At 31.2% G+C, this 25,302-nt stretch overlaps 3 protein-coding genes across 3 annotated transcripts; all 3 read left to right on the forward strand.

Moving 5' to 3' along the window:
* Positions 1–1,345: 1,345 nt before the first annotated feature.
* Positions 1,346–15,767, forward strand: LOC108730483 (uncharacterized). The gene is made up of 14 exons (XM_018460205.1): positions 1,346–1,673; positions 2,022–2,458; positions 2,705–3,120; positions 7,459–7,598; positions 7,820–7,873; positions 8,397–8,628; positions 9,478–9,676; positions 9,815–9,857; positions 10,099–10,226; positions 10,337–10,541; positions 10,710–10,815; positions 14,850–14,967; positions 15,076–15,329; positions 15,413–15,767. Exons 1-14 carry the CDS (start codon positions 1,592–1,594, stop codon positions 15,633–15,635), a joined length of 2,637 nt encoding a protein of 878 aa, XP_018315707.1. The 5' UTR covers positions 1,346–1,591; the 3' UTR covers positions 15,636–15,767.
* On the forward strand, positions 7,725–8,922 carry LOC108730538 (keratin-associated protein 19-2-like). Its single transcript, XM_018460302.1, has 3 exons — positions 7,725–7,852; positions 8,397–8,628; positions 8,849–8,922. Exons 1-3 carry the CDS (start codon positions 7,780–7,782, stop codon positions 8,859–8,861), a joined length of 318 nt encoding a protein of 105 aa, XP_018315804.1. The 5' UTR covers positions 7,725–7,779; the 3' UTR covers positions 8,862–8,922.
* A 4,384-nt stretch (positions 15,768–20,151) lies between the features above and the next one.
* LOC108730539 (RUS1 family protein homolog) lies at positions 20,152–24,884 on the forward strand. Its single transcript, XM_018460303.1, has 4 exons — positions 20,152–20,276; positions 20,573–20,605; positions 20,944–21,411; positions 24,467–24,884. The coding sequence occupies exons 1-4, from the start codon at positions 20,220–20,222 to the stop codon at positions 24,740–24,742; spliced, it is 834 nt and encodes a 277-aa protein (XP_018315805.1). The 5' UTR covers positions 20,152–20,219; the 3' UTR covers positions 24,743–24,884.
* Positions 24,885–25,302: the final 418 nt, after the last annotated feature.

Here is a 25,302-nt window from a genome sequence, read left to right on the forward strand (position 1 = left end):
ATAGTAAAACGCGCTCATAGTCAGATCCGTCTTGATGTCAGTCTCCCTTCAACTACGCTTCATCTTCAGCTGCAAAAGCAGTATTATCTGATCCCTACACAGACGTCATGCTCTCATTGCGTGTCCCTGCTGCTATTCACATTTTATGTTTGTGACGAATGCAACGGCATCCCTCATAACTTTCTGAAGTACTAACTCGACTTTCTTACGATTGCGTTTGATCATACACAAGTTTTTACTAACGCGGTTATTTTTGGCTTAAATTTGGATTTTGATTCTATATTTTATGTTATACAAAGTTTAACCTTTTACTAATGATAATTTATATAATCACATTTATCAACCTTTTAATTTTATTACTACTTTACTTTCTCAGGACGGGCATTATCCGTAAAGAGGAAAACGGCAAGCAAACAAAATCCTTCGATTCTCAGATGGTGTATATTTTTAGATCAATTGAAAATGCATGAAGCTGCCCACGAGTCTGTTTGTCTGGCACGTTAGATTCCTCTATCGCGTCTTGATCGGGGTGACTCAGTAACTCACGTCGCAAAAGAGGGAAAGTGTGGGGCCATCGGCCCTCCGCGACATTCGTCAACCATCACCCATTCACATTCTCGCCGTTTCCCAAGCGAATTCATTACAAACACTTTGTTTCAGTCATGAGCCAAATGCCTCGAACCAACCTGATTCTTTCTGATTCAAGATTTATCAGCCGTTCAATGTCCTTTCTTTGATTAATCATAGTCATTCAAAAAAGATAGGATGAACGAATTGAATAGATAAGAAAAAATAACTGATGAAAGATATGCTATAAATCAGTATGAAGCCAAATCTAAATTCACAATCCTTTCTCCCCTAATTTAGTGAACCTTAAATTGCTATAAACATTAATGAGTTCGTAGACATGTGTTAAGTAATAAGACAATAGACATTTCATATACAATTAGATATTTATGTGGTGTTATAAGATTGTCTCTTTTCGGATATAATGATTACCTAGAACTTTCCTTTTAGATACACGTGTGTATATCCATCAATAATTCCATGTCATTTATATGCATAGAAGAGCCTGATCGACAGATCATCGCGTGATTTCCCATATCGGTCCGATCCCGCGAATCCAGATTGTCATCGGCGCGGATCACAATTAATTCATGTTTCGCATCGGTCATGACGATCACGTAGAACTTGACGGTGCGTGCGCTTACTTTACCGCGATCCTGACCGTATAAGAGACCACTTGACGAAAGCTGGTGGGGCATCCCGTATCCCCTGTGTATCCACCAATAGGTCTGACCCATCCCATACCCCCATATCAAGGTACCTACCCATCCCATTGTCCTGCATGTCCGTGTACTTCGTGGTATAAAAGCTATTGCGATGGTAAGGACTACCAGCATCGTGCAAAAAGTTGGTGCATCAAGATCGGCAAGATCGGTGGAAGTGAACCGCTTAATTATCTAGATTTTCCGTCGAAGATCGCTAAAGCACTAAAAAGTCGTATTTCCTGGAGGATTTCTAAAGAGACGAATGATCAGAATCGAAAAAGGATCGTCACGAAAAAACTCGGATTAAGATCAGAGCGACAATGGTCAACTACATTAGTTTTGTTCTAATTGCGATGGCGTCGGTCGCGATAGCAGAGTTGAAGGTGATTCCGACTGAGCCTAGTAAGCACTGGAGTTAATATACTTCTAATTTGAAACATTTCTTAAAGATTTTAAAAATCACATTTTTTGTATGGGGGAAACTATCTTATAAAAAGATTTCCAACTTTTTTAGATGTTATGTAATTAATAGAGAAATTAACAATACAATAAAATTATGTATAATAAGTAAAATATCCCGATAATTTCAAATGCAAGTAACAATAATTATTCTGTAAATTCTGTTATTGTTCTATAATTCTTATATAAAGGTATAAGATCTATTTCTCAAAAACGAAGCTAAAGATTTATGAAAAATAATATAATATATCTATTTATTATTATTAAATTAAAAATTTGTATTATTTATAGTTTCTGTGACGCTGGATACTTACGGCAATCCTATAATGTTCCTGAGAGAAAAGAGGACAGCCGTGCGTCCTTATCCACACAGGACGATGATGTTCACCGGTTACTACAGACCGATACGTCGCACGAATAACGGTGGCCAGGCAACAGGCGTCTTCGCGCAAGGAAATGCTGTGAGTGGCGAAGCTTTCTTCAGAGGTATGCACACGCCGCATCTTAAGGGTGGCCCGGAACCAACCGAGGAATCGGAAGTGTCCAGCGCCGAGGCACAGGCGGCGCCGGCGCCTGAAGAGCAGGAACGCGAATATCATCACCATCGAAACGAGGTGCATCGTCATGAGGAGGAGCAGCATCATGAGCATCGTCACGATGAGGAGGAACAGTTTCATCCCGACGATCCGCATTATCATTACCATCATCAGGATTCTTTGACCCCTCAGGTACGATGATTTGGTGAGATTTATATTTAATATAAGTGTGAAAATAATTCTTAAATAAAACTTAAAATAAATAAAATAAGAAAGTTCATAATTTATAGCAAGATCAATTTTAGATATTTTACGTTTAAAATTATGAAATCAGTTTACGTTTATACATTTACGAAATAGAATTTTTGTAAGATTATAAATATCAATCTAAATGGTTCTCTATGAAATATGACATGGAGATCTATATTATTCCTACAGGGACATCACGAATTGGAGCAGATTCCGTTAACTACAGAGATTGCGCAACCGACGGAAAAGCCGTTTACTGCCACGGAGGCGTCCCGACCAAAAATACATCATACTAAGAAAACGCATAAGACACCCGTGACTGCCAACGCTGACGACGATGACGATGACGATGAAGATGAAGTGGATGAGGAAGACGATGAACCGGTTGTGCCGTTCGTACCATTTAAAGGCAACAGACGCCGTCAGAAATATCCCCATTTGAACAACTTCTTTCCTATGGTCTTCAGCTTCCCAAGACTAGCCACTCGCGCTGGAGCCTCCGGGTCTGTTCCTGGTGCCATCACTGCTATCGCAAATAGTTACTCTACAGGAAAAGGCGGAGTTGCTAGTTCAGTAGCCACTGCCTATGGCGGATCTCCAACTGGGTAAGTTATATTTTCCTTCCATTGATTACTTTCATGAAGAAACATTGCGCTGAAAAACGAATTATTATGGTTAGTTAATCGCATTGGAAAAAAAGGTTCTCTTTTAAATACATTGAATTAATTCAAGTATTTATAAAGAAAAACTACCTTTATTTAAACAAATAGCTACAAGAAATAAGAACAAATATATAAGTAAATGTATACAAATTAATACATTGTGACAATCTTGCGTTTCGCGGGTTTTCTCCGTGTTCAGATCCATTCTTGGAATGCCAACGTTTCGTGAACCTTGCAGTTCACTTCATCAGGGCGAGGAGCAGCCTGATACTTAGTATCAGGCTGCTAATTAATACATTTTTTATTTGTATTTTTGTTAGAAAGAAACAACGCCCGCAGCCATATAAGGAATAATTGTTAAAGTGATTTTATTGTTAGAGTCGATATTATCAACGAATTGAATAAGAAGTTTTTAAGACAATCTCTTGTGAATAACTCGCATATTATCCATGTAATTGCCAAGTCTTTTTACATGTTTTATTAAATATTTATTAAATCTCAGATAAAAAAAATATCAAATTATACACAAAAGAATTTTCGACAAAAAAGCAAAACTAATTAAGAGTAATATTAAACTTATTTTTAAGAATGTGCAATTTATTATGTAAAGATACATTGTTAAGTAGACATTAACACAAAAACTTGCAATCTTTTAGTATTTAGATTACATCGAGCTTTAAATTATTGCTGTACCATTTTATAGTGAACTTTCAGACTTTCAATCTTAGATGATTTGTTTCAATTACATTTACATTCATTAATATATCAAACTACAGTTAAAAAATTAAATATCCTTCTTTATGGAATATGCAATTATAATTTATAATAATATAAGAAGATTTAGTAAACACTAGCATAATCTGCAATCGTAGTTTATATTTTTATAAATTATGAATTGTTATTAAATATTCATATTACAGTGTCATCTAAAATTCTTGAAATCTAAGTATCCGACTAACTCGAGAAAAATCCAAATTCAAATAATAAAATTGATTTATGTGCCTATAATAAATTTTTTAATGAAAAAATAAATATTCTTTATATTATATACATAACAATTTATATCTATTTTTTATTATATCTATTAAGTCTTTTGTAAATGTAAATTATAAAAGAATAAAAAGGTATTAAAATAAAACACTTCTTTGTACTTTCTGAATTTCTAAATATAATTATACTATATTGTGATAATTATATAACATACGCATTTTATTTACATAAAACTCAAACCAACAGAAAATTCAAATCTTGCGAATACAATATAATACCAAACTTTATTATAAACATATAATCCGAATGCTGAGAATTCATTATTATATATGATGCGCATTCTAAAAACGATTCACGATTAATCATGTGCTATTTTAAAGTTTATTCAAAACAGAGTACATTATTAATCATCCATAATAAATTAATCCGTAATAAAAAAAAGCATATACTGCTTTGTTGTCATACATATAAAACAGATTATAGGCGAAGTATGTGTATGCGGTCAAACTATAGTGACGTTTTCAACATACTTTACCAAAAGCTGCAAATTTATGTGTATAAAAATATATGTTGATTAAAAAATCGGTATAACCAAAAATCTTCAATTTTAACATATCAACGAGACTGTACAAAATAACATTCTCTATTGCAACATTTACTATATGATAATGTGAAATGAGTCAATTAAGAAATTTTTATATGTAACATTTTATATGTAATATGTTGTAAATAACATAGATAGTATGTACTTCAGCTGAAAATATTAAGATTAATAAAAACAAACAATTGAAGAGGTTTTGGTGGTTCAATTAACGAAATTTATACTGAAATAGTTTTGCGTAGCGTTTTAAATTTATACGATAAGTGTGATGACAAAATTGCTTCTAACTTTTAGAAAAATAAAAAATTAAAATAATCAATTTACTAAATGGTTTAATAAACAGACATTTAAAAAGTTGACATTGGTTTTTGCAGGAAAATATCTGCGCTTATTACGCCCATAACTGTTTGTAAATACCTAATTGTTTGCACTTGTCGGAAAAAATTATGTTTCAAAAAGATTAAGATTAAGATAAACAGGTGATTGCAAAATTATATGGTCACCTTGCATTCTCATGCAAGATTGCAATCACTTGTCTTTGGAAGGAATAATAATATACGCAAACGTTGCGCATGTACAATACTCATCGTCGGAAGTCCCAAATTTAAGCGTGATGTAACTTTTAAAACAATTCTGTTTGAGTACGATGCAAAGAACGTGTGAATTTATTGTACGAGTATGCTTTTTCCAGTTTAAATAAATCCGTCGGGTCAAAATTCTTCTACAGTGATTCTTATACAATGTAAATATGTAACATAACAATTATGCAGAATACTATGCTAATAATTTCGATCTACATTAGAACGGAATGGGGATTTCCGTTCGTAAATGTGTTTTTGAAGTGTTTGTTAATTGAAAAATTATTTGAATTTTATATACAATTTACATCATCGGAATATTTTCTAATTTTCAGAGCTGGATAATTATTTAAAATGCCAAATATAAAATACTTAAAAAAATGTATTTAAAATGCACAAAATGTTTTTCGAATCCACTTTATATATAAAATGGGTAAATAGATATTTTAAATAGTTTTCAAATACAGAATGATTTTCACGTACATTTTAATATACGTACATTTTATATTTAGCATTTTAAATAGAATTACATTTTAAATGGCATTTTAAATGCAAAAATACCTAGCCCTGCTAATTTTAGCTCTATATAGTAAAATTCTCTAGTATTTATGCCTCTGACTTTACTTACAAAATATCTTCAAGATTTCAAACTAACATACATATTAAAAATTCCGAGAAAATCTTTTGAAACTTTCTTAACCAACTGTAAACAAATATATAGATTACTATAAAATCTGTTATAAATAATTTTATAAGAATTAAAGTAAATATTGTGTGTGTGTGTGTGTGTGTGTGTGTAGCATATATTTTGAATCATTTTTAATTAATTTATCAACAAGATCTTATTTTAAAACAATCAATGATTTATTAAAACATAGATATTAAAAAATCAAGAGAAATTATGATTAAGTTGCGTAGTTTGTTGAATAGAAGATCTTTAACCATAAAATTGTGTTGTGTGTTAATAATAGGATGAACAGAATACTTATTGTTAGATGAGAATTCCAAAGTGTATTCGTTCATCGACCTAAGACTGTGAAGTCCCGAGAAAAACCAAGGCCAGTTGATCAAGACTAGTTGACCGTTAATGTATCCCCTAGGCAAGCAAGATTTCACGGTTCTTTAAACCAACCGGCTATTCCGGTGACCAAGCATAATTAATGTTGGACAATGAATCTAAAAACGATTATATGCACGACAACACTTGAAAAATGGTATTTTGAATACCTAGTTATGTAACGACGGAATGTAAGAAGTTTGAAGGTTAAAAGGGTTAATAATTAAAAACGTGCTTTTATTTTCACATTTCCTGGATGCTGGATTTTGTAATAGCGATTTTTCTCGTGTTAATATCGTTTTTTCTAAATATAGGATTTACATCATATATTATGGCGACCTTGTATTATGAATATTTTGTTATAAGAATTTTTATCACACAGTTTTATAAAAATGGCAAAAGTATTTTAACAACATTTGTCCTGTCAAGGATAAAATGTCTGACAATAATGCGAACAGCGTATTGAACATTAATTACGTAGGTAAAATTGGTACTCACGTCTTTCTTCGTAGAAATCTTCGTCATACCAATCATTGAATTCTCTTCAGTGTATTCATAATTTCTCATTTGCTATTCATCCTCTTCAACCTGACTTTAGCCTTAACACAACTGATTATTTTTTATAACTCCGTTATCAAAAACCAATTAGCACGATTAATTTGATCAGAAGTTCTAAAACTTTTCAACTTTATTCTATTTTAAGAATTAAAAATTAAGAATTTTGTGGGACAATCTTTGTATGAAAGTATAAAAATCTTCTAAACTATCAGAACATTGTTAATTATTATTTAATAATAAATTCCTATACGATACTAAATTATTTTAGTTAAAATTATTACTTTAGGAACTTTAATTACTTTTGATTAATTAATTAACTTAGAAATTTAGTTATCGATGCACAATAATTATAATAATTACTACAAGTTAGTAATTATTAAATAAAAATCGTTAATTAATGTTGATTAATAAATTAATCATTGTTGTAAAGAAATCTTGTTAGCGATCTACTTGTATTCTTTCGCACTTCTTTAAAATTTCGCAATTTGGAAACTAAGACGGTCTACCAAGCGATATCAAGGATTGCTGGACTTGTCACGAAATGATGTTCCACTGAGTGAAGGACAGAAGTCATTCCAGGGACACAGCGCCAGCGACGCATCATCAGCTCCACAACGACAAAAGAGAGGCTCATTCTGTTCGTGCTAATAATATGCGGCCGATTCGACACGGTCCAAATTACCTGTTTCGTATCTGCGTAAACGCGCGTCGTTGGGATATCCCGAAACATGAACGGGTTCCGTATATAAAGACTGCCTGGCCGATTTTCTCATCGTCATTTGGCACTGAATACCCTTGGCTGCACGATCAGTATCAGAATGTCAAAGATTCTTTTATTCGTTGCGTTGCTTGTCGCAGTTGCAGTAGCATTACCAGCACCACAACTTCAAGGTAAAGACAAAAATGGTGTTTGTGAGTGTTGCAGAAAATCAAATTTTAAAATATTATCATTTTATCGGTTTTGTATCAAGATTGCAAAATAATTAAATTCTATTATCTTTAAGCAAAGATGTTTTGTGTATCTCCTGCAAATTTGGAAGCTTTAGGAAATGGACAGAAATTTATTTCTAAAACATATGCATTTTTTTATATCCAATTTTTAAAATTTTATAATAATTTGAGACGTTGATTTTAATAAACAACGCGCGTCATGTTAATGCTGCATCGATACAAATAAGAAACCAGTTTATCTACTTTTTATGTTGTCGCTGATATTTTGATCAATTTTATTTTGCGTCGTATTATATGACTCACTGTTTGTTGATCACAAAAGTATATAGTTAAGAAAGAGAGTTGTATAAAATTTTTCTGGAATTTCTTTTAAAATTGAAATAACAATCTCAAATTTAATATATCAAATACATAAACAAAAATTGCTATAATTATTATTAAGAAGTGATGTCTAAATTAATTAAATTAAAATTCAAATCCAAAGGCTCTCCTTCAGATCTTCAATGGATAATCAGAACAGAACCGGAGTCCGTTCGTCTTAAACGTACCGCGTATGGTGGATATGGTGGATATGGCGGTGGTTTCGGCTACGGATACGGTGGCGGATTCGGTGGACATGGCGGTTTTCGAGGCCATCATCATGGTCATAACCATGGTTATGGAGGACACCGAGGATTCGGACATCACGGTGGTTACGGATGCAGAGGAGGATGCGGGTAAATATCACAAACGATTAATTAGCAGATTTAGCAGATCAAACTCGTTGAAAAAATCTTTAATCGTAAAATATAAAGAAAAATCTTAGATATAATATTAATTATAATTATTAATTATAATTATATGACTCTGTAATCTTGCAACTATTAACTATGTTATTATGTAATAAAATTATTAGCCTGTAACTTACAATAATGTGTTTTGAACATTTTGCAATAGATATGGACGATGAAGGACTTAAAGAAATGGCCACTGCTCATTGAGAATGGATTTTTGTAACATAATAAATTATACTTATACATTTATTATATGTATGAATGTTCATATTTTCATACTGAATAAACTTATTTACACAAAATACTCAATTACCTGACTTATTTTGTAAATCGCAACCGATATAATAATCATTTCATCTTGTAAATATTAAATTTAATACATTATTAGGCGTCATTATTTTCCACATTTGTTTTCATATTGATTAGCAAATAATTCAGACCATATTGATTTACATACTTTAATCCCAGCAGTCGTCCATGAATGCAAATCACACTTAGTTTTATATTCAGAAAACGTAACAGCCATTGAAAAATAATTGTCATTCTGTGCAAATTCGGGAGCAACGCGTCAGACGTCATTGACAATTCCCTTATTCATAATCCATTATGTTCTACTCGGAAAATATTAATATTCTAGACGTAATATATCGATATTTAAACGACAATAAAGATACTGTTGCTCCCGGTAATATTAAATACAATTAAGTATATCTCATCGTGCAGAATAATCAGGCGAATTTATGCACTCGCGTAACTTCACACGTTTTCGATATACAACGATACGTTCGTTTATTCCTCGCCGGATGTTTTCATTAAATGTTTTGGAAAACGTCACATATGTATGTTCCTTCGTTCACACACGGTGCCTATAAAACGGTTTCGTTTATTAGACGATCTCATTAGAGTTCACTTAGCAAAGCGAGAAAGTTACGCGAATAATCGAAAAATGAAAATGAAGTTCGTAATTATATTTGCTGCCTTCACGATTGGAGTAAGTTTCTAAGATTAAAGTTTTTCGAAAGTATGTATCCAATTCTTTGTCATCTGAAAATTAAATCCCATTTACATACATGATTGAATATTTTAGAATTTTATCAAATATATATTTTATTCTGAATTTCGTTTTCAGGCGCAGTGCCGCTCGCTCACGCTTTCAAACGTGAAAGACGCAGGTAGGACTTGCATGTTTCATGTTTCATATTAGAGATAGATATTAAATACTCACACACAATCAGCAATTGTGCACTATCACAACAATAGTATGTGATATATAATTATTACGCGAGCAATTTCTGCTGTCGTAATTTATTCACTGATTAGAGAAAAGAAAGTAAATACATCAAATTGGTATATATACTATTATTGAATCGATATAGAATATTACACCGCGTAATTTTTTTTAATTTGAAACAGGAGAGACAATTCCCGTAAACATGCCGGAGCAATTAAAAGAACTAATTGCAGCGTACGAGGAAAACTTCGGGAAGCTCATAAATTTTGCCATAAAAATAAGTGAAAACAAGGACAACAATAAACGTGAGGTCTGATAATACGCTGTAACGTAATTTAAACGATACAAATTAATTATATTTTGTCGATTAATACGTGATTTACTAGATATTACCTTTAAACTGCATATTGTTTATTTTAGATACAATTTTTAAAACAACTAAGCTCGATTATCGAACAGCTTGTCCAAGAGCAATCGAAAGTTATGCACGTCAAACTTAACAATACAGACTCTATCTTGCAGGCTTTATATAACGTTAATAACGTAAAAGATCTGATCAATACTATAAAGGAAATTGATACTGTCTATCAGGATGAGGAGATTACTGACGAGCACGTTCGAATCAGTAAGTAATCGAGAATTTTGATCAAAATATGTCCTGATGCCAAAGAATATTATTAACGTTAATAAGTCTGGATACATTTAAATAAAATATAAATTATATAGAAATTAAGACATATATAAATACTGTCAAAAATTAAAAAGATAGTTAATATTTTAAAATTAATTGCAGAACGAGCTGCGACTTTCGCAACATCAGAAGAACGAATGACTAACATGCTGATTGATATTCAACGTCAAGTGATGCAAATTCGAAAATATTTAGACATGTTATGCAAGTAAGAGAGGCGCAAAAGCAATTATAAGAAATGCAGACTGCGTCACTAATATTGAATAATTAACGATTAATTTCGACGTTTCAGAAAACATCATCCAACATCAACAACCATTTTAGAAGTAAATTCTGATGTTGACATTTCTCCCGTTGGTCAGCCAAATAAAGTAGCGATTATGTAAAACAAATTTTTTCTGTATGCTCGAATGTTATGAAAAATCTAGCCATATGGTATTTTAATAAACGCACTTAAATCGTATTTTATAATTATAAATGTATAACATTATATTGACTATAGACTATAATTAATAAACTAATGAATAATATAGAAAAAATTAATAAATATAGTTATAATAAAATGTTTGAACAAAATATATATTATCAATATAGTTTAATTTCTAATTTTATTGTAGCGATTCGTCTTGTCACGTATTGAATATTTGTACAACTACGATATATTCATCCGATCTGTTGCTAGATATCACGTTAAAATGTTTTTCAGCCACATCATTTGATACGTTTGGTCGATAATACGTAGTCGCCGCTGACGACGGAACCCTCGTCGCGACGAAGCAGTTCTTTGTCATTAATTGGTAAGTTTTTTTCCGATTTAATCGAACTTGCCAATCATATTAAATGCATATGAAACAAACAGAAGGCAGTGAATTTTAATTTTATGTTTAAATAATATTCCATTACATTTTAACCTTCCAAATCATCCTCTCATGAAGAAAATGATCTCTACTCGCAAGACCTCAGTGGCTTCAATTGCACAATGCACTTCGTTAACATAATTTTTTTAGTGATAATATTTTATCGAATAATAAAAGGTGTGATTCTTATTGGCAATTATTTATCACTATGGCTGTGCTTCTATTTAGAAATTAAATCTTTCAGGCTGAGTTAGTTTTATTGAAAATATTCATCAATATTTATTCGTAATTAATATTGACAATTCAAAATTCCGGAAAAATGTCGCGATGACGAAATATTTTCTCAAATAAATTGAATTATTATAATTCTGTAAAATCTGAAAAATTAGTTAATGTCAACAATTTCAGGTGGTGTTTTGATCAATATAGGCACAGTAGGTTATTGTAGATTGAAACGAAATTCACATGCATGCTACGTTTATCGTGAGTTAGAAATTAGAGAAGTTAAATTGAGAATCCATAGGTACAGAAACACACGTGTCGATTATCGCAGCACGATCTAATTTAGAGTGCTATCATAGTCCTCATTCTATCGTATCCTTGTAAAATTGCATTCATTGGCAAAATTATTTTACTGAATTCATATATAATTACACTATTAAATCAATTTACAGAATAAACAAAATAAGAATTAAATATAGAATTTTTATCGTAACTGCTTTCGACAAAATATTTTTATATAATAAGTGGAAGATATGTACAAATAATAGAAAAAAAAGATTCATGTAATATAAAGAAATCGTGTAACGCAATAAAATAGGAGTGATTTCATCATGCAGAAATTAATATCATGCTTTCTCAAAATTGCAATTTCCTATGTTATGAATTGTTCTCTTGCGTTTACAGGAGCGATTCTCAAGGCACGTTGTTAAGGATGATTACTCGAAGATAAGACATGCATTATTCAAAATAATAGTTCTCTTGAAGAACTGCATCTCATATTTCAAGCGCTTTATTACCGTTTGCATAAATAGATCTCACGTTTAAAAGTGATTATTTAGATAGTTTACAAGTTGATTAAAAATGTATCATAAATTGTTGGAGATGAAATTTTCTTTTCTAATCAAAATATATATGTATATAATTTTATGTTTAAAGACGTGCAAATCCTTAAACTCATATTCTTCTTAATCAAACAGAGATATAAAATTAGGGTTTCAGTAAAATTGTCAAAATAGTTATGGAACGAATAAAAGTGTGCTTTAAAGTTTTCTCTATTTTCTATGTTTTACCTGGCACTGCGTGTTCAAATCATACAAATCTTAAATAATGCACGAATTGGTTTGCTTCAAATACAAATACAGCTCGAGTTGTATTCATTGCCTAATGAGAAAAGTTTTTACATTTTATCTCGCAAAACGAGACATAAACTTTTTAATGTTTCGATGTAACAACGTACATTATTTATATTTCAATGTATACAGTGATAGATAATACAATATTAAATGCATAATATCTAAGTTTATGCACTATTCATAATGTAAAATGTAAGCAACCGTTGCAAGCGCGCTAATATGCGCTTTTTGTCATAAATCTCAGATATTTTTCTTTCTAAGCAAATGATATTCTTTTTCTCCGTACACGCAGACCAAGTTACGCGCACATAAATATACGATTTAAATTCATTGGAATATTCGTGCCACGAAAATGGCGAAGACGATAAACCAACACCGTTACAAGAAAATTACGTAAATATGATCGTAAATAATAATAACTCAGTTGCACGAGAGAAAAGCAATCTTTTGACGAGCTATGATTGGCTGTTTGCAATTTTTAGCTGTAAAAAAGGGACCACTGCACCCCCGCCCCGTGAATTATTTCTTATCGATTAATCGACTCGAATGTCTATATCGGTTCATAGTAACAGTCTCTATTTTCATACATTTTTTCCTATTCATATTAAGCAGATTTGCATTTTTATTACAATCGTGAAAACTCCATTTAAAATATATATTTGTTCTTCTTTATTGGCTTTTACTTTTAAATTACTTGCTTCTCACTATATTGTTTCTCTCATTTTTAACTCAATGTATTATGTTCTCTCTCGTCTTGCTTCTCTTTTTTTTTACATTCTCAAATATTATATTTTCTTTGTATATGAAAGTATACAAAGCTATCTTTGTAATACGAAGTCTTGTACCTCTATAGGTTTATGGTTTTTTTTACTACTTATGTATTACATTTGATTGTTATACTTATGTATTTTCTTCTTAATTATACACAGAAAAAAAATTTGCAGATTTTAAATAAATATTTACTCCAATATAGTACTAACGAAATATTTACTAAATGTAAACATATATTTAATCGATTTAAACATAACTATTTTATTTTGAATAAATATTTATTTACTATAAATAAATATTTCGTCAGTACTATTGGAGTAAATATTTATTTAAAATCTGCAATTTTTTTTTCAGTATACTATACTGAAGATATAAAAATCTTAAAGATTTAGACTTATAAGCAATCACATTGCTGATCTTCACATTTGTTTTTATGTACTTACATATCTTCTACCTTGCCCTTCAATAAAATTATAATTATTAATATTATGTATATGTAATATACATATATAAATAGAAAAAAATATTAATTATTAAAGTATAGATCAGAATAAATTTTTATTTCTACTCTATAAATAGAAAGCTGCTCGAATAATTTAGAATTATCTTTAATAATGTCAACAACCTAAATGAAAATTCTAATTAATTCGGAACTTTTAGTCACTGAAAGGAGATGTCTGAACAACGAAACGCCACGCCAACTGGGAGGGCAAAACCGGGCGTCGGCGCCGGCGCCGACGTCGACGCCGAGGGTCGAACAGGTATAAGCGTTCGTGCCGGCGCGACGCTCATGAAAAGCGTTTCCATTTTCTTGACGAGCGGTCGCAGGGTGTCGGCAAACTCAAAACGGCAGATCTCCGCTGCTTCTGGCAAGGACGAGTCATCAAGAAGGAGACGTCGCCGAAAGATGCCGGAAGGCGGAGGCGCCAGGAATTCTGCGTACATCGTAAAAGTGATCGAATCCCTTAAAAAAAAGACGAGGTTCTCCAGGCGAGTTTGCAGAGACGCTTCGCAATGACTCGTGAATTAATTTTCCAGTGTTTTATTTTATCATTTTCTCGACAAGGAAAAATAAATGGAATTAAGTGGAACTGACAAATAAAAGTTAATTAATTACACGATTTACAAAAATAAGATTCTCCAATAGAATAAAAAAATTATGCTTTGTGAATTACACTAGTAGCATAAATGTATAAAATAAATAATCACGTGTATAATTATTTTGATTACCGTTTAATCTGATGATTTTCTTTTATCAGGATAGAACTGGATAGTCTCTGCAAACTTTACAAGAAATTGACTACCAATTCCAGCCAACAACAAGTTGGGCGATCGATATCTATCGGCAGAAGGCCACAATCGAGGCCAGCTGTCGAGGTAATTACACCACATGCAATTGAAAGTTAACTTTGTATTTAAACAAAATAAAAAACATATATAAATTACATTAAAGAATTTCTTCAAACTCACATTATATGTGCTCAGAGAATTGATAGAACTATTTTCCGAGAACTCCTTCACAACACGTTTCACGTAATCACCGAGGACATTCTGATAGAACGCTTGTTTTGCTGTTGGGATCGAGAAATCGAGGGTGCTATCAGACTTGAACCGTGGATCATGGGCCTAGACGTGTTCTTGCGGGGTAGCCTGCGTGACAAAATCGTTTTCTGCTTTCACGTGTACGATCTAAACAACGATGGATACATCACAAAAGATGAAATCTTTCAGCTGCTCAAGTAAAAAGCGATTAAAATCTTAATTTACAATTAATCGTATCTGTTTTATTATATAGTTATCAAATATTTTCCCAATTTCATAGAAATTGCCTGATAAAGCAGCCAGGTGAAGAAGATCCAGACGAAGGAGTGAAAGATTTGTCGGAGCTGGCCTTGAAGAAACTCGACGTCGATCACGATGGAAAAATATCATTTCGAGATTATGAGACAGCAGTTATAGAGGAACCGCTATTACTAGAAGCGTTCGGACAGTGTCTGCCTACTGATGAAAGTTGCGCAGATTTCTTGGCGACTCTTCAACCCTAAAAATATATACAAAATTAGTTACAGCAGACATTTTGCATGATAAAACGTTCTTTTAATAAGAGACATTTTTAACAATAGATATCAGTTACTCGTGATATGAGGATTATACTCATGTTATCCCTCTAAAACTTTTTACTGCTATATACTATATCATTTATCAATAAATGCAATTACAATACGTAGAAATAGGTCAGCCACAGATTGAATCCTTGTACGTGTAATTGAGCAGAAAATACATCTATTGTCATAACGGACGTTGAAGTAATTATTACATCCTCTCCGCTCATCTCGAGGGCTTGTTCACGCAGTTAATGATCGATGAAGAACAGACGATCGATTGATCGATCGCGATACCTTATCGGAAGTATTAAACATTATTGAGATATTAACTTCTTAATTAAAATTGATATCAACAATTTCTTTTAATTCTGTCTGTTCTATTGCACAAAATTAGTAGTACGCGGTAAATATTTTGATATGTTTAATTTTAATCAAATAATATAGATTTTGCATCGACTTGCTTTAGTTTTATTATTTACTTGATCATTTATTATAATACTTAGTTTTATCATGTAAATTAGATCGCAACTAATACTAGAAAACAATGCAAACATTAAATTTGATCTTCGCAGATACTTTTAAATAATAATTGTTATCAAGATCCTTACAATGACAATTCAATTAATAATATAATCCATTTTCTGTTAAAGTTTGAGGACCGTCCATGTGATTATGCTATATTTTGTATAGTTACTACATATAAAAATAATCAGTTGACGTTGTTTTAATTAATGATTGTCTATAATGAGACATGCGAATAAAAAAAAGAGACGGCTGTAAAAAAATTAAATGAGAAACAACAAATCTCGACACTGCATCTGATATAGAGCATAGATGAAAACGTGATGCGATGACAACAGTCGTTAAAATTGGACAACATCGAAATATTCAATATTAATTTTACGATCATATTTAAAGCGATTGTGTTCAGCTTGTCAGAGTAAATGGTAAAATGTGGCCGAGAAGTTCAGTTTTGTTTATTTTTAACGCGTTGATCGTTCTGGTAAAATAAATTTAAATAAAATATATATTTAAAGCTTTTTTAAATTTTACTTAAAGTTAAATTAAATATAATTGAAAAAATATTTTACTTTAACAATTTTAAAAAAGTTATATATTGTTAAACATACTTATATTATATTCTAAACATATACTTATTTGATTTAATAGAATTATAAAAGATATTTATAAGAAATAATATAGCAACAATTTGTAATAATTTGATGTACTCATAATATCTTGCGATTAATTCTTTTTCTCTCATTAGGTACATTCTTTGCCATCAAATATTGACTGGAATACTTCGCGTAATGATTCAGATTCAATTGCTCAAAATGAGAAGATTTTGAAGCTTTTTTTACAATTAGCAACGCACACAGCGAATCGATTAACGCATTTGAGAAAGAAAAGTGAAAAAGGATATGATTGTAACAGACGCAACGATACTCCGTCAATTTCAACAACCGAAGCTCTCATAACGCAATCGCCATCTCAAACAAATCTGGAATGGCTTGATAAAAGCCAAAAAATTCTGAATCATTCGTCTTCCAGTGATCCTGAAATAAATTCGGATAAAAATCAAACAGTATTCAACTCGCAATTACCAAAGTTAAGTGCTCTTCAAAATATTGATGACAATCGAGATGTAGAACGCAATCTAAATTTAAACAGCAATTTAATTCCGAAATCTGTACAAGATGTCCGAGAAGCTTCATCCGATGTTACCGGACATAATCATGAATTTAATTCTAACACTTTACAAAAATCAATTCTTGATTCAGATACATCAAACAACTCGCTAAATGTAAATGAATTTAGACCAGACTTTCTGACGTCAGCGGGAAGAGTTAATCAAGCTTTAATAAAGAATAACACGAATACATCGATTATGAATAATTTGACTGAAACTGTAAATACATTTTTTCCAAACTCGCAAAATTTGCAGGAATCAACGCTCGAAATAAGTCAACGATTATTTGACACAGATTTAGCACAAATTATTCCGAAGATTATTAGTAATGTACACGGAAACGCGAATCAGTATATTCCGTCACAAAATATGCAAAATATACAAGCGTCATCAGATAAGAACGACGATATAAGGCGAAGTTTTTTTGATCCAGTTATACTTACAAATACTGGAAACATGAATACGCAAACTGGTAAACAGAAAGATAATTTACCTGTAGTGAATGAGATTTTATCAAACACAAAAAACATTGTGGAGTCGATGATTAAAGTTTTACCTGAGACTGCAAAAGGCGCGAGTAACTTACTGAGTCAAGTTATTCCGCAATCTCAAGATATCAACACGCCATTAAAGAGTGCCGAGGAAAGTCAGAATCATCTCGCGCAATCTGACTATACTCAACAGGAGCAAAGTGAAAACGCTAAACAAGTAGGAAATCAATTTGATGCTGGAGCATCTGGAAGGAATAATCAAGAAACAAGAGTTAACGATTTACCAACAAATGAGAATAATTCAACAGCCGAAGATAGTAATAAACAATCCACATTATTAAAAGATTCTTCTATTCCGCTCTTTAGATTTTTATCAAATTTTAATGAACTGGAGAACAATAATAACAAGACTAAAATCGATTTTTCTTCTATTCAGACAAATGAAAATGCTAATAGTTCTGTCGACAAAGAATTATCAATAAAAGAAAAAAGTAAATTGACAGATGTTGCAGTTACGACGTCAGTATTACCTAATCAAATAGAATCCAATACATTAACATCGATTACAGAACATCAAGCCAAACGTTCGAACGATGTACGAGATTCTAAAAATATGAACGACGTTATAAAATCTGATTCAGAAGATGGGAAAAATCTTCAAGATAATTCATCTACTAATGACAGAATAAATCGATTGCCTGAAAATCAAATTACTCATATCGATAATCTATTAGATTCAAACAGTTATCGTTCTTTTATTGATAATTTGAAAGATGAAGATTTGCATGTGCAACTGTCTGAAGCAAAATTACAGGAAATCAGCGATCAATTGATCAACGCGCTTCGACCGATTATAGAGATGAGATTGGACAATAATCAAACTTACGTGACTGATCATTATAATAAACAATGAAACAAAAATTTACATATCGAACATATTATCTAAGTTTAAGCAAATAATTTACGAGCAAGATTTAAATCACATTAGTAAGTATTGTGAATCTAGAATTATATACAAAATGTATACCTATATAAATGAGCTATATTAATTAAACTAATTATTTTATAAAAATTATTATTTTGTAATTACGATATGCTCTTATTATATAGTACATCACAATAAGGACAATTAAAATAATTATAAAAATCTTTGAAAATTAAAATTGAATGTAAATTATTCATATTATTTTTGAACTAGTTATGAGAAATTGATCCATCAACGGATGTGCTGAATGTCGAAAATGTTCCTTGTAAAATTGATTTTACAATCTTTATAACTTCCGCGCGAAAATCAATTGACGAATAATGATCCGAACATACTTATCTTTTGATTAGTTTTATAATGTGCTACCGTAATGAAACACTTATCACGTATAGCGATTCTTGAGCACGGTCTTAAAAAATTGGATTCATGAGTATTCTATACTCATGAAAGTTCATAAAAAATTCTGTATATTAAAAAATATATTGTCGCTTTTAAGTCAGGAATAACATATTTTAATAAGTTAGACTTATTAAAATTTTACAAGTATCAGAAAAAAATATATATAGAGATTAATAAAGAAAAAGAAATATCTTTAATTATACATGCATAAAAAGAAATAGAGCCATGACACACAGAAAAACGCAAGTGGAGACGTAATAAGTGAATTAATCAATCATAGCAGAAACCGTAAAGCAATAATATAAACAATAGCACATTAAAAATGTTGATCAGCTTGCTGCTTAAATTTTTGATGCGCGTTATAACCTACAGACAGAAATAAAAATAATCGAGAGGAGCATACTCCCGACTGCGGGAGTATGACACAAAAAGTGTAGTTACCATTTTTGCATTTTTCTGCGATTTTAATAATTAAATGTTAATTTACAAAGAAAACAATGACAATGTATTAAATATTGGAATATATAGGTAGATAACGATGATCAAGATGAATTATATGACGTCGTATTAATTTGGCGATTTTAACACAAATTACAGATATAATCGTGGCAATATGAAATGCGCAAAAAGATAATTGCCGTTGTAATTCAAAGATGCATGTTGCGAAAGCTGCACTTACGAACATTGCGTCTCATTGATCAGCATTGCGTGCGCCCACAAACTGCCTATAAGCGGACAACCCGAACTTATCACGAATTATCGCGTAAATTAAATCTCCAACACGAATTGCGCCGTCTTTAATTTCTATGAGGTCTTGCTATCGCACCGTTGCATTGCGCAAGTATTCCACCGGCACATCGTGTTATCGCATATAAAAGTCGGTTTATAGTATATGCATTCGTCGTTTTGAGACACGCTGAGCCAGCGTCTCAAATCATTTTATCTGTATCAATTACGTTATGACATTTACGTGCTTATCAATATTGTGGGCCGCCCTAGTGGTGCTCAGTGCTCAAGTAAGAACAAAACAAGTAGAAAAGTAATTATAATAATGATAATATGACATTAACCAATAAGAAAAATTTTAATGTCTCTATTATAAATTACTACTGTATATAAAAATATTTTTTCGTATTTATTATTATCGTATTTATTATTAATCTTTAATAATATACTGATAACAGAACATCAGCAATCTATTGTATATTGCAAATTTTAAAGTGCAAAAGATTATTAAATATTTTGTAAATAATGCAACATTTATACGAATTGTAACTAATTTAATACTGTCATAATTCATAAATTTTTCCAGATGGATTCTTTGGAGCAATTATCACTAGAAGATGTAAGAGAAAAATAAAAATATAGATAAAAGCATTAATTTTTTATCGTAATTATCTAAGAATATCATAATAATTATTATAACAATTTTTACAAACAAATTAATTTCGTGGTAGATGTTATATATCAATAATTATAATAATGTGTTAACATATTATTATAATCACTAATTTTACATAATTAGAATCAATCTTTATAATAATACAATTAATGTTATTCGATGATATATGAAAACATTATCATAATAAAAGCTCGAGTTCGTCCATTATTTCACATACAATGATAATTATCTATTGACGATAGATACCTATTTACGTTCAAAACTAAAAGTGCAACTTACAGGAACAGTTCGAACCGATAATTGAGAACAAGAATGTGAACATCAACGTGAACGTAAACGCTCAGGAATTGGCTCAAGAATTGTGGAAGATAATGGAGACTCGTTTAAACAATCGTACTATTCATATCACCAACTCAAAGAGCATTAAGAAGGATCTCGAAAGGGCTGTAATACCTCTAGTATCACATAATAGAAGGGACGGAACATCCCCGTCCGTCTTCCAAGTAGCAACTCAACTCGATAAGATCGCCCGAAGGGCGATCATCAGAGACTCACCAAGTATAAATATGTTAGACGAAGAAATCATGGCGAGGGGTATTGTGGCAGACATGATGGCCTCCACGAAGATGACTCTATCGAAACAGACTTATCCGAAGACTAACCAGAAGAAGGATAGTTTCAGCAGAAGGATGTTGCAACGTTCTGATACGAAAACAATGTCGAACGATGATGAGCAGAATTACGTGAATGTCAGAATCAAAATTCACAGAAAAGACATTCTCGATGCTCTCCATTAATTCGACATTACATTTTAACAAAAAGAAAATTATTTGATTAAATAATGTTTGTATAGTTACATATAATATTAATACATTGAATCTATCTCGAATTAATTGTTAACATCGATGAATTTTCAAAATAAATGTTCTTTTATACAGCTTCTCTTGTTTTTAAATAAATGATTCTTTTGATTACCGTACGCATATTTCACTTACAAAGTTTCAAGAATTATTAGCTTTATATGATGTAGGAAGAAATTAATACATTAAAATAAATGTATAATTTCTTCGATTGATTTACTTTCGACAAATAGTAAGTAGTTCTCAGGGTTAGCAGCGTTACCTCATAAAAATAACTCGTTACCGTTACCATTCTTTTTCCTAAAAAGTAACTCGTTATCGTTATTGATTGCAAAAGTAACTCGTTATCGTTACCGTTCTTCAAAATGTAACGAATCGTTATTTTTTCGTTACTTTCTTTTCTTAACACTAATAGAATATTATAGCGTTTTTCATTGGCAGAACTTGTGCGCACTCAGTGCACATTAAAGCCGTTGTACACAATTCTAAATGTAAAAATGAAATAACTCAATTGATAAAGTATATTTTGTCAGATAACATAATAAAATGTATTGAGGATTTCGCGATTTAACTCGTTTCTATATTTTTATTAATCATACATCTTTACGTCAATTGTACAGCGACTTTAAAGTGCATTGAATGCGCACTAGTTCTGCCAATGAAAAACGCTATTATATGCGTAATTAGATAAATTCTTGCGGTAAATATAAAAAAGATATCAGAATTCTATTTTTTAGTAGAGGAATAAAACTCAAAAACTAATAAACAGGGTTGGGTAGTGCTAAGTTAAAAAGATAAAAGTGTTAAGTTAAAAAGTTAATTAATTTTAACTTAACTTAGTTACATTTTATCAATAACTATTAACTTTTAATTCGATTTTTTTTAAGCCACTCCTTAGACACAATGCGAAAGGATAATGAGTACATAATATAGTAATTTTATATTGTATAATCGTTACTTGTGAACAAAAATAACCAGATTCTTTAATAAATGTGCTGTGAAAAAGGAAAAATACGAAAAATTATGTAAAATGGTCAAATCTTTTCTTTTTCTTTTTTTGGTTGTTCGGACCATTTTTTTTGTTTTTTTTTTTATATCGGAGGGGAAATGCCTACCGCATTCCCTGGACCTCGGGGGAGGGTCCAGGGATATGTGGGGCTCGCACCCATTAAAACCCCTCCGGGTGTCCTTGCTCTGGCCGATGTTGGGGGCTCCCAGAAACGCGTGCAGCATACTTCTGGGAGCCCCCTGGCCCGCCGGCTAACTGCTGGCCCTGACCCGCTCGGGGCCTTTTTGACGGGCCCCGGGCGGCGCCGTTGCGCTTCTTTCTCTTTCGGGTGCGGAAGGGGACACCGCCCTCCGCACCCCGCCTCCCCGGTGACTTGGGGGGGCGTGGGTAGGAAACATGGCCCCCGCCATGTTCCCAACCCCCCCGGGCGCGCCTGGTTGTTCGGATCAAATTTAACTTTTAACTTTTCAATTACTCTTTTTATTAACTTAATTTTTAATTCAATTAATTTCATTATGGATTAACTTGTATTTTAAGTTAAATTTTCAAGGCTGTTAACTTTAACTTAACTTAGTTAAAAAAAAAAAAGTTAATTTACCCAACCCTGCTAATTAATGTATATATGTTTTAGTTACAATTAAAACTTTTGTGTAAATAGAAAATAAAGTAACGATAAAAGTAACTAGTGAAATCGTTATCATTATCTCAAAAATGTAACTGCGTTATCATGAACGTTACTCTGAAGAAAATGTAACATCATTACCCAGTCGTTACCAAAAAAAGCAATCTTATCATTTAGATTTATCCAAATTGCTTTTAGTTACAAATGGCATGCAACATAAATTAACGTGCCATTCCTCGCTTTTAATGTCACGATTCAATATGGCTATGGTGACTACTCAGGAGCCTTAAATCAGCATGCAAAATTTCAAATGTATTTTATGTACTTCAATCTCTCTCTCTCTCTCTCTCATCTCTAAGCAATTTTATAGTGTCAATTGGTGGTAAAGAATAAATTGAATTTAGCACATTTCACTGAAGCGAACGATAACACTTTATGTCATATGCTTAATATAATTAACAATGTTTTTATTACTCTCACTGCAAATTCGCAGACGACTTTTAATTTTAACGTGACCGTGAACGCTTCTATATGAACACTCAGCAGTAGACGATCACTCCAGGAATCGAAGAGAACTTCGAACATTGACAATCATGTCTTCTTCGACAATTTCGTGCCGAATATTCGGCTGTCTGGTAAGTAAATTATTTTTTAGCAACAAATGAATATAATATCGTTAATTCATATAAATATTAAATGTAACACAATCTAATTATCTTTTGATTTCTTTATAATTTTTTTTGCTAAGTCTGTTTTGAAAACAAATAGTTATTTATTATAAAATACGTCTAATTTAATTTTACCTTTTTATTTTTATAAGCTCTTGATCTTGTTGTCGCAATATGCTGATGCAAGAAAATCCTATTACTTGGAGATTTTAGAATCCTTGCAACGTCTTGAAAGTATGCTTGTCAAACAGCCCGAACGAAATACATTTTGTCTTATGCCAACCGAGAAGCTACACAATCTGATTTTAGAACACCAAACATCTTATGAAAGCAATGAGGTATCAGTGGAATACATAAAGAATACAAAATAACAAATAACAAAATTAATATAATCTTAATTTTAATAGAAAAACAGAATATGATTTCTATTTTTTTTTATAATACATAATTCAAAAAGTGATTATTTTGATTTGTATATATATTAACAAAATTACTCTATAATAATTTCTTAACAAGTAGAGTATAAAATTTAATTTATTTAATTTTCATACAGATTTATTCTTTGTTGATCTAATTATTTTAAAAATTAAAGAACTTGGGCTTTTTAATCACAGACAAAAAATTCAAAAAGCATTGGATTTTCAGAATAACATTCCATATCTCGCCCCGAGATATTATATAACGCCGAGAAAGCTGAAGCTTCAAAAGAAGAACAAAAATGAAAATGAAAACATGAATGCTAATATTAATGAAAACTTAAACAGCAATATTGATACCAAACGGCATCATAGACGTTCTTTCAACGGTGGTGATTCACATGTACCCAAAATGCGCAATCAAAATACGAATAGTAACGTCAATTTCAATAGCAATGTAAATGCGAATGAAGCATTCGATTTTAGCGACGAAGATGAAGTTTAAATGCAGATAAATTGCGGCTTCGCTCTAAAAAAATCAAGATTATAAAGATTGTTACACCTGATTGTAATTTCTCTAAAACTATCTATTGCGAGAATAAAATAATAGAACCAAACTGTTTGTAATATTTACATTTCAAACTAAAATACACTAAAATTACATTATACAATTATTTTATGTATTATATTATGGAAAATAAAAAGTTAATTCATCTGCAAAGTTTATTATATCTTTGAATCAAGATTGAACTAATTCGTTTTATCAGTACGATCTTGTTTTGTACTTTATTAAATGCATCATGTTAATTTATTCAAAAATAAAAAATTATTATCTGACACTTTTAATTCTCGCATTTGTTTATTATTGTAAGTCAATTGTTCGTCAATTTTTTTATTAACATTATTCAATTCTTTTATTATACAAGCAATTCTTTGATAACTAATTTCTTGACAGTAATAATAAAATCAATATTTATTTAATAAAAGAATGGTCCTTTTATAATTCCTGCAAACCCCAGAGTTGAGTAAGTTAACTTTTTTTTTAACTAACGAATTAAGTTAAAG

This window comes from Mycetomoellerius zeteki, unplaced genomic scaffold (assembly GCF_001594055.1).
Source record: "Mycetomoellerius zeteki isolate Tzet28-1 unplaced genomic scaffold, Tzet1.0 scaffold93, whole genome shotgun sequence".
Lineage (NCBI taxonomy): Eukaryota > Metazoa > Arthropoda > Insecta > Hymenoptera > Formicidae > Mycetomoellerius > Mycetomoellerius zeteki.

Bases quoted from the DNA above. Each gene is read 5' to 3' on its own strand.
- LOC108730483 (XM_018460205.1), top strand. From the start codon at position 1,592: ATGGTCAACTACATTAGTTTTGTTCTAATTGCGATGGCGTCGGTCGCG. The intron at 8,629-9,477 runs GTAAATATCACA...TACGTTCGTTTA, and splicing joins GGATGCAGAGGAGGATGCGG to TTCCTCGCCGGATGTTTTCA. The intron at 15,330-15,412 runs GTAAAAAGCGAT...CCAATTTCATAG, and splicing joins GAAATCTTTCAGCTGCTCAA to AAATTGCCTGATAAAGCAGC.
- LOC108730539 (XM_018460303.1), top strand. From the start codon at position 20,220: ATGACATTTACGTGCTTATCAATATTGTGGGCCGCCCTAGTGGTGCTC. The intron at 20,606-20,943 runs GTAAGAGAAAAA...TGCAACTTACAG, and splicing joins AGCAATTATCACTAGAAGAT to GAACAGTTCGAACCGATAAT. The intron at 21,412-24,466 runs GTCAGAATCAAA...TTGGATTTTCAG, and splicing joins ATGAGCAGAATTACGTGAAT to AATAACATTCCATATCTCGC.
- LOC108730538 (XM_018460302.1), top strand. From the start codon at position 7,780: ATGTCAAAGATTCTTTTATTCGTTGCGTTGCTTGTCGCAGTTGCAGTA. The intron at 7,853-8,396 runs GTAAAGACAAAA...TCAAATCCAAAG, and splicing joins ACCAGCACCACAACTTCAAG to GCTCTCCTTCAGATCTTCAA.